Here is a 9,625-nt window from a genome sequence, read left to right as displayed (position 1 = left end):
CTGTCAGGAAATCGGTTTCGCGCGCACGAACTGGCCATGATCCAACAACAGATTACGCGTCACCCTTTTCATAGATCCCTCAACGAAAGACACTATCAGAGCTCTTTATAATGTTCACTAGTGAGTGTTTAAGGGGTGTCTGAAGTAAAATTTTATTCCTTAATATGTTCGCCCTGTTAACCCCCCTCGCCTCGCGCACTTCTCTCTCTCTCTCTCTCTCTCTCTCTCTCTCTCTCTCTCTCTCTCTCTCTCTCTCTCTCTCTCTCTCTCTCTCTCTCTCTCTGCATCTCTGCATTTTCTCTCCTCCCGCTTCACCGTGTGGGAAGCTCAATGCAGCAACAAAACCAACATACTTAGAAGAAGACGAGGTGGAATAGTTGGTTTATAAGACTGTTCTCGTTATTAAGACGAGGACTGCACCAACAATACTTATTTTGATAATGTGGTGTAGGATGGCATCTCTTTTCGAGCGCATTTTACTCAGCTGAATTATTAATTTCCTCGTCGGTCTGACATCAGATCACGTAGTTTCTTTTTTCCTCTTATCTCGCAACTTGCATAATCCCAAGAAACGGCAGGAATCAACTGGACTCGATTTCCGATTTTTGGTTATCAGCTTGAGCCGCGACGCGCGTTGGATTGTTGCGATTAATTTATTAAGATATCAGTTATTTCCCCCGAACTGTTGAGCGAACTGCCCGTTCAAATTGCGTCTAAACTGATGTTCAATTCTTTCAACGGAAGAATGCTGGACTTCTTTTGCATCCAAATTCACCACTTGCTATTTTACCATTTTTACTTAGGTTTTGAAACGAATTCATTTTTCAGCGCAAATAAGCAGCGCTGTGTTTGACATGCCTCAAAAGAGCTCAGTAACCTTGGGATTTTATGACACAATATATGTTTTGTACAAGTGGAGCCTGACTAGAGAGGCTGAGACTGTAATCTGAACCTGGCTGAATGGGAATTGTCCCTCTCTTGGCGCTCCCAATGTCCGGTGTTATCTGAAAAGGAGGAGATATTAACATTGCCGGTGAGTGTTGAATTTTTATTTTGTGCATATTCAGTTATTTGTTGGCAAAGCTTGGTAATTAAAAGGGTATGGTCTCTTTGTACTCTTTGTGAAGGTGATAAACCGTCATCTGTATGCGATGGACAGATACTTTTTTTTCCCTTCTCGATTCACTGAAACAAGAAATACGCTGATGCATACACATTTATTGCGGTGCAAGTCACACCACAGTGTATTTAAATTATATTATATTTGTTGAAGGCTATATATTTTGTGCTGCTATTAAATAAAGATGGATTTATTTTCAGTGTAGGCTCATATATTATTTTAGGATTCAAAAGGCACATAACAGGTTTTTCCAAGTTCTTTGTGTGCGCAGTGGGCATTTTAAACACCCCTGCTGTAAGATCTTGGCATTAGCTGTGTGAGTCAATAGAACAAAAAAAAAGGCATTTGTGTTGATTGTTTGTTTGTTTTTCCCCCTCTAAGGTAAATGGTTTACTGGGGGAATTGTAAAAGGCAAAATGCTGCTGCTTGTTCTGTTGGCCTTTTCCATATCGGGTTCATTTTGTGACTTGGATTCGGACCTCAGAGCTGAGACCTGCAGCGCTTGCTCCTGCATGTCCATCGAGAACGTCCTCTATGTGAACTGTGAGAAAATAACTGTGTACAGACCTACACAGCTGCAGCCCCCAGTATCCAGCCTCTACCATTTGAATTTCCAGAACAACCTTTTGTACATCCTTTACCCCAACTCGTTTTTGAATTTCACACATGCAGTCTCACTCCACCTGGGGAACAACAAACTCCAGAACATTGAGGGAGGGGCCTTTGTGGGGCTTAGTGCATTGAAACAGTTGCACTTAAATAACAATGAGTTAAAAGAGCTCCGCGCCGACACTTTCAAAGGGATCGAGAACTTGGAATACCTCCAGGCTGACTACAATTTAATCAAGTTCATTGAGAAAGGAGCCTTCAACAAATTACATAAACTGAAGGTCCTCATTTTAAATGACAATCTGATTCAAAGCCTACCTGAGAACATTTTCCGATTCGCCTCCCTTACTCACTTGGACATAAGAGGGAATAGGATACAGAAGCTTCCTTATCTTGGAGTCCTGGAGCACATTGGACGGATAGTGGAATTGCAGTTAGATGACAACCCATGGAATTGCACTTGTGATTTGTTACCTTTGAAAGCCTGGTTGGAGAATATGCCCTATAACATTTTCATTGGGGAGGCTATCTGTGAGACCCCTAGTGACCTGTATGGCCGTCTCTTGAAGGAGACTAATAAGCAGGAGCTGTGCCCCATGGGGACAGGCAGTGACTTTGACGTACGGATGCCCCCCTCCCAGCCCGAGGGAGGGCTAACCATCTCTAACGTGGCACCTTCGACCATAGCACCTTTAGTGACCAAAGCACCCAAAACCACCAATCCCTCTAAAATATACGGCAATGGGATTGTTGCTGGGATCCCAGCTGGTAAAAATGGCCAAATTGTGTCCTATCAAACTCGAATCCCTCCCCTCTCCTGCCCCCAGCCCTGCACATGCAAAGCTCACCCTTCTGACTTTGGCATTAGTGTCAGCTGTCAAGAAAGAAACATCCAGAGTCTAGCAGATCTCATACCTAAACCGCCAAATGCTAAGAAATTGCACCTAAGTGGTAATTACATACGAGATATCCATCCCACTGACTTCCAGGGGTTTGAGGGTTTAGATTTGCTCCATTTGGGCAGCAATCAAATATCCACCGTGCAGAAAGGTGTGTTTGCAAATCTGACCAACCTCCGTAGGCTATACCTTAATGGAAATCAGCTGGAGCAGCTGCACCCTGAAATGTTTCTTGGGCTTAGTAACCTCCAATACCTCTATTTGGAGTACAATGCCATAAAGGAGGTGTTGGCAGGGACATTTGACTCCATGCCAAATTTGCAGCTCTTGTACCTGAATAATAATGTGCTCAGAAGTCTGCCTGCATACATCTTTGCAGGCGTTTCTCTTGCCAGACTGAATCTGAAGAACAACCATTTCATGACTCTGCCTGTGAGTGGCGTCCTAGACCAGCTCAAATCTCTCACTCAGATAGACCTGGATGGAAACCCTTGGGAATGCTCCTGCGATTTAGTAGCCTTGAAACTGTGGCTCGAAAAACTGAACGATGGGGTCGCTGCCAAAGGGGTCAAGTGTGCGTCTCCAGTGCAGTTCTCCAACATTGAGCTGAAAGAGCTGAAAAATGAGATCATTTGCCCGAAGCTCATAGCCAGGCCTCCTTTTATCCTGACTAGTGCTACCCCTACTCTCACATCGCTGTCACCTGCCGGAGTTGGCAAGGCACCCCCCAGTGGTCCTGTACCCTTGTCTATTATGATCTTGAGCATACTGGTAGTTCTGATCCTCACTGTCTTTGTGGCCTTCTGCCTGCTGGTCGTTGTGTTGAGACGGAACAAAAAGCCAGCGGGGAGACAGGAGGGGCTCAGCAACCAGGAGTGCGGCTCCATGCCTCTCCATATCAGGAGGCACAATCACAAATCGAACAAGAAGGACGACCTGGGCGGAGAGACATTCATCCCGCAGACCATCGAGCACATGAGCAAAGCTCACACGTGTGGAATTAGAGACTCAGATTCTGGCTACAAATTTATAGACTCAGAGAGACAAAAAATGATGTTACACAACAGTGCAGACATGGACAAGGACTCTCTACCCCTGGACCCCAGAAAGAGATTAAGCACCATCGACGAGCTGGACGAGTTCATACCGGGACGAGACAGCATGTTCCTCCACAACTACTTGGAGAGCAAAAAGGATTTCAACAGTATAGGGGTGAGTGGCTTTGAGATCCGTTACCCCGAGAAACTACATGACAAAAAAATGAAAAAATCATTGATAGGGGGCAACCACAGTAAGATAGTGATTGAGCAGCGTAAAAGTGATTATTATGATCTAAAGGCAAAAATGGGGACCCCAGACTACCTTCAAGTACTAGAGGAACAGACAGCCCTCAGTAAATTCTAGAACATCATCTTCATCTGCCCCGTAATGACAAAAGTGCCTTAAGACAAATCCTAATGACCAATGGAATACAGGACACGTTTCATTACACAAAACGTAACTCCCTTAGAATCGTTGGCTGTCAAAATTGCATACCTTTTTTTTTTTTTTTTTTGTATGTTGTGATGCCATTAAGAATTAAGAATCACACCAGTCAGTATCTTTTACAAACAGTCGTAGTTTGCTGCTATTGATATGGTTTCCATCAAATTCCACTGAACTTTGTTTTTTACCAAATGATTGGGTCATGAAACCCAATGTTGAGTGTACTTCATATTGACCCCTCTTCATTGTGTTTGGTTGGAAGTATTTTTAGGCATCTTGGGATGACAAAATCAAATGGAGTGGAAGAATGGGATGTTGGCACATGCTTGAAAGTGGTGGAATACCCCAGACTCCCCTCTCTTGGATTATATTTTGCCACTTGGAACTCTTGGATTTGATTATATCTGAAGATACTAGCAGCCAACATCCGTACATTTTTGGATTATTCCAATAACCTGTAAAGAGCCATTTAATATTGTTCTACTGAAATGTGATTCTTTTTGAAGTGTTTGGCTATGGCACATGACAGGACATTTATGAACTCAAGAGAAACTAAACAGCTGCTTGCCATGTAAGCGTATCTGGATTTATTTTGTAAGTCAACATTATTTGTATTTGTGGGGCAGTTGTGTAAATTACAACAGTCGACAAGTAAATTCAACAAGCTCATCGAGAAAAACATTCAGAAAAATATGGAAAATCAAAAAAAAAAAAAAAAAAAAAACATTGATGACCACTGTCACCTGTCAATTCGTAGTTTAACTTCATATTTAATTTATTTTTCTATGCAGAATTATTTAAAGACTATTGGTACTATTTAACAATTTCAAGGGACATTTTGAATGCTATAAGTGATACAGGCTCTTAGTTAGAGCTCTGAATCTAAAATTCTGTTCTGATCTGAGTTACATTCTGAATTCTGCTGGTGGCTGATGTGTACAGATGGCGGTGATGTCATTTTCACTGTCACGTTTGCACGAGGTGAGCCCTCCTAGCGTATCACGTCTAACGGTTTGCTTATTCTTATATCCCAGAGCAACTTGTAAAAGGTTTCTTATTAACAATATGCAACCAAATAAGTGTGCATTAACGTGATATGATTCTGGATAGAACAAACGGCATTGTGCGAATGAAGTACTAATTCACTGTAATTTATTGGATTCGTTGAGAGGATTGTGTTTGTCGACACAACTGTGAGACCTAACTCGCCTTATGAAAAGGCAACAGATATGGTCAGAATCATATCACTTTTCATGTGCAATATTATTATGCTCAATCATATTAGCTTGAAATCTTTATTTTGTTTGTCAGTTCAAATTAATATTACACAGAGAGCGAGAGAGCGAGGGCTTAATTTTTTTAAAGAAAAGGCTTAATTTCATTCAGTCTTTATTTAAAATATTAAGTTAATGATTGTTTAAATTAGAATGTACCATGAGAGATAAAATAAATACAATTTTATATCAGTCATGCGAAATCTGTATATTGGTTATTAATTTCATTGTGCAATCCTGTTGAGGTCAAGGTATTAAAATCCGATCTAATTTGCTCTGTCGTTTCTTTCTTTCTGCCTTTCTATTTTTTTCTGTCTACAGAAAGTGTTATCATGTTTTGTTGATCGTTAAACTTGCTTCTCAAATAAAAGGCCCTGAATGCTCTTACAGACAATTTGGTAAATGAAGTGTCTTGTAGATTTTCAATCAACTAAAGCAGATAAAAACACTCTCCCACACTCTGGTTCAGGTTTCCAAAGGTCTTACCTTCTCTGGTTTAAAATGGGGATTCATCTAAGATGCCGAGGGTCACTTGACTCGAACTGGCAACAGATAAGAGAACCATAACAGTTAGTTGAATTGCCTGCTGTTGATGGTGTGTGTGTGTGTGTGTGTGAGAGAGAGAGAAATCTAAGCAGCAAAAAAAACAAAAAAAACAGCTTGTTTCCATTTGATGATAGCAGAATCATGCTTTGGAGAGGCTCTTGACAGTCCTTCTCATGCGTACTTCATCAAAAACATGGAGTACTGAAACCGAAACATCATGTGTGATGTTTTTCATGTCTAAAATTACATTTTTGGCATGTGTAAAGATGTGTGGTTTGGAGTCTCGCTCACGATAATGAGTATATCCAATCCTGTCTGCATTAACAGGAACTATTTTACATTAAAAGGCTTTTTTGGGGGAAATCTTTTTTGTTTAGTAACAATGCCACTTTTTTGTATATGTTTTGGTTTTTTCTCTGCCTACTTTTTTTTTCCATCTTCCAGTTCAATTTTTGATGCACGTGTGAATTTTATCTTGAGTTTACACACACAAGTCCATTCTTGCATTGAGTATACTGCGCCTTTAAGGATAGCATTATACCTCTGTGGTGGTCTTTGGCATATACAATGCAGTTCAAATGTAAAGCTGTAAGATGGATTGTTTCCAGTAAAGCTCCATTTAGAAAGGCCAAGCACAAGGCATAATTACTAATTTTTCGATGTTTCCATGTAAACGAGACTTTGTATTGAGGGCCTGCACAGTTTTGAATTTGTGACTCATGGCAGATCATGTTTCATTGACAATCGACGCTTTTGACACTTTTTTGTCGAATGATATAGCTACATCAAATGAGCCAGGGAGAAAAGTCATTGGTCCGTGGCTGAACACAAGCGCGGTAGTCTCACACTTTCCTGTAAACAGCATCGTCCCTCTCGTTTCCTCATCACCTGTTTCTGCTCTTGACGCAGAAGTGTTTAGCTGCAGTAGCATACACAAAGCCGAAGGCGAGATTGAATGTTCAGATGTAGTACTTTTTCATTACAGTCACAAATGATAAGCTCAGCGGACCTGATGTGCCGTTTCGCGAGCAATATGGACATACTGAACCCATGGAACTTGTAGTTAAAATGGAAAATGCTGGTGTGTTTGCAGTCTGAAGCTGACTGGTGCAGTCTTCTCCGGGGCAAATGCAGCACCAGACATTTTTGGAGATGCGGTAAAAATGGCCCGTTTTGTAGTTTTGTCTTGGCTTCCACTTCAATTTGATTTGAAGGCAGTAAACAAATCACTGCCGCCTGTTCTCTGTGACAGGTTTACACAAAGAGTTTTGGTGACAGGAACATCAGGGATGATACAAAAATGTTTTACGTCTCTCTTTAAAATGCGACAGGAGACATGACAGTAGCGCAACAGCAATGTTTCACATGAGTTGGAGAGGGTGTCTCGGAGTTGAGGCACATGGGTGTTTTACAGACGGTACTGTTAGGAAGTCATAAACCCTATTCGGACGGGACTAGTTTAAAGGGTTAGTTCACCCAAAAATGAAAATGAAGTCATTAATTACTCACCCCCATGCTGTACCAACCCCGTAAGACCTTCGTTCATCTTCGGAACACAAATAAAGATATTTTTGATTGAATCTGAGAGCTGGATCAGTCCTACATAGAATGCCTAAGGGACTGGCTCTTGACGGCCCATAAAGTCATTAAAGAAAAGGTTTAAATATTCCATGTGCCTACAGCGGCTCAATTATAAGTTTATCAAGCGACGAGACTACTTTTTGTGCGAAAAAAAAACATAAATAACGACTTAATTCGACTATTCCATTACTTCCTTATGGGCGCATGCGCGAGAACTGAGACGAGGACGTTCTTCTCCTTCGACTACTTTTTGTTACCGGCTGCTCCGCTTAGGAGTATTACCGCCACCTACCGTATAAGATGATGTGCTGATATAGCTGGAAGCGCAAAACTTTCTGTTTACAAGCAGAGGAAGATGCGCACTGTACATACGCTTTTCAATTAGCGTATTTTCCGCACTATAAGGTGCACTTAAAAGCCTTTAATCTTCTCAAAAAACAACAGTGTTCCTTATTAATCCGGAGCGCCTTATATATGGATCATCATTTTATACGGTAGGTGGCGGTAAAACTCCTAAGCGGAGCAGCCGGTAACAAGAAGTAGACGAATGAGAACGTCCTCGTCTCAGTTCTCGCGCATGCGCCCATAAGGAAGTAATAGAATAATCGAATTTAGTCGTTATTTATGTTTTTTTCGCACAAAAAGTAGTCTCGTCGCTTGATAAACTTATAATTGAGCCGCTGTAGGCACATGGAATATTTAAACCTTTTCTTTAATGACTTTATGGGCCGTCAAGAGGCAGTCCCTTAGGCAGTCCATGTAGGACTGATCCAGCTTTCAGATTCAATCAAAAATATCTTTATTTGTGTTCCGAAGATGAACGAAGGTCTTACGGGGTTGGTACAGCATTGGGGTGAGTAATTAATGACTTAATTTTCATTTTTGGGTGAACTAACCCTTTAACATGGAGTGGTGGGGTTAAGTAATTTTTACCAGATTTTAGTCTTGTCCGAATGCGCCATCACAGTATTCATAACGGTCAGGTCAAAGGTCCGGAAAACTTAAGTCATATGTGTTATATGTGTGTGATATCAGGAAGGAATGTCATACGCACATGACGACAGTGAGGTGACGCGGTGGGTAAATTGAGTTACCCCTCCCACTTCTGCTAATTTTACTGAGATCTCTTATCCCGTGCGAATTGGCCATTATTATTAAAGACGTGCTGTGAGAAAAAATACATTACTCCATCTACCCTTATAAAACTAATCCTGTCCAAATAGTGCTATAGATCAGGCAGAAAACAGAGCAACCAATGCTGCAATCCAATCTGCTATCATTTTCCAGATATTAATTATCTAAAAAGAAAATGAAATCACAAATGTCTCTGGTCTTATTGTGCACAGTTAATTAGTTCATTGTATGCAAGAGCATAAAAAATCCCAAACTTTCATTAAAACATAATAACTCTCTCTGCCTTTTATCTATTTTTTTTCTTTTCTGCTATTAAAATAATATTCGTTATTAAGACTAGGATTATAGCTATTTCAATATCACTTGAGCTATGCTTTTCCATGCATGTTTTGTTTCATGTAAACATGTCCTAAATTAATTGCGAATGCTGTTTCATGTTGTCTTTAAAGATCTCATAAAATGTTAACTAATTCTCACACCAAAGTGGTTCATTTTCTTTGCAATAATTAATGGCATGCTTAAATCTAAAGTAATGTGTAAAAAGGAAAGAAAAAAAATATGCAGGGCATCAATATTTTATGAATGAAAAGCAGTCCCACCTGAAGTAGTGTTCACCTAAACATGTTTTATTAGCCAATTTCAAGGAATAAAACCTTTAGACAGTCAGTTAAAAACATGACAGCCTATTATTTTGACTATAAACGAGTTTACCGATCACTCTTGCCTTTTCTCTTTTTCGCAGTCAGATTTCAATTAGTTTTCTGCCTACGTGTAAAGACCGTAATTTTGCTATTCGTTTTTTGTGTACACTTCCAGTGATTTCCCTACGGAAGGAAAATTACCTACTCATGGAATACAAATTCATCCTCACAATTCAGTCAGATGTAAACGAATAAGACAATAGAGACACACTGGAAGCTCAGGTGTCCCAGACTCCCAGAGCATGCCATTCTGTTCAACATCGATGTAACAAATCC

At 40.5% G+C, this 9,625-nt stretch overlaps 1 protein-coding gene across 2 annotated transcripts; it reads left to right on the top strand.

Annotated features, from left to right (window-relative positions):
* Positions 1-364: 364 nt before the first annotated feature.
* slitrk4 (SLIT and NTRK-like family, member 4) lies at positions 365-4,670 on the top strand. Of its 2 annotated transcripts, XM_039666375.2 has the most exons (3): positions 365-1,033; positions 1,502-3,840; positions 4,376-4,670. In XM_039666375.2, the coding sequence occupies exons 2-3, from the start codon at positions 1,537-1,539 to the stop codon at positions 4,382-4,384; spliced, it is 2,313 nt and encodes a 770-aa protein (XP_039522309.2). In that variant the 5' UTR covers positions 365-1,033; positions 1,502-1,536; the 3' UTR covers positions 4,385-4,670. The 2 variants fall into 2 exon arrangements, with proteins under 2 accessions (XP_039522309.2, XP_039522308.2); XM_039666374.2 differs by lacking the exon at positions 4,376-4,670 and having other exon boundaries at positions 1,502-4,184.
* Positions 4,671-9,625: the final 4,955 nt, after the last annotated feature.

The sequence above is a fragment of the Pimephales promelas genome, chromosome 9, assembly GCF_988280905.1.
Source record: "Pimephales promelas chromosome 9, fPimPro1.hap1.1, whole genome shotgun sequence".
NCBI lineage: Eukaryota > Metazoa > Chordata > Actinopteri > Cypriniformes > Leuciscidae > Pimephales > Pimephales promelas.
This window is presented reverse-complemented; position numbering and strand designations above follow the sequence as displayed.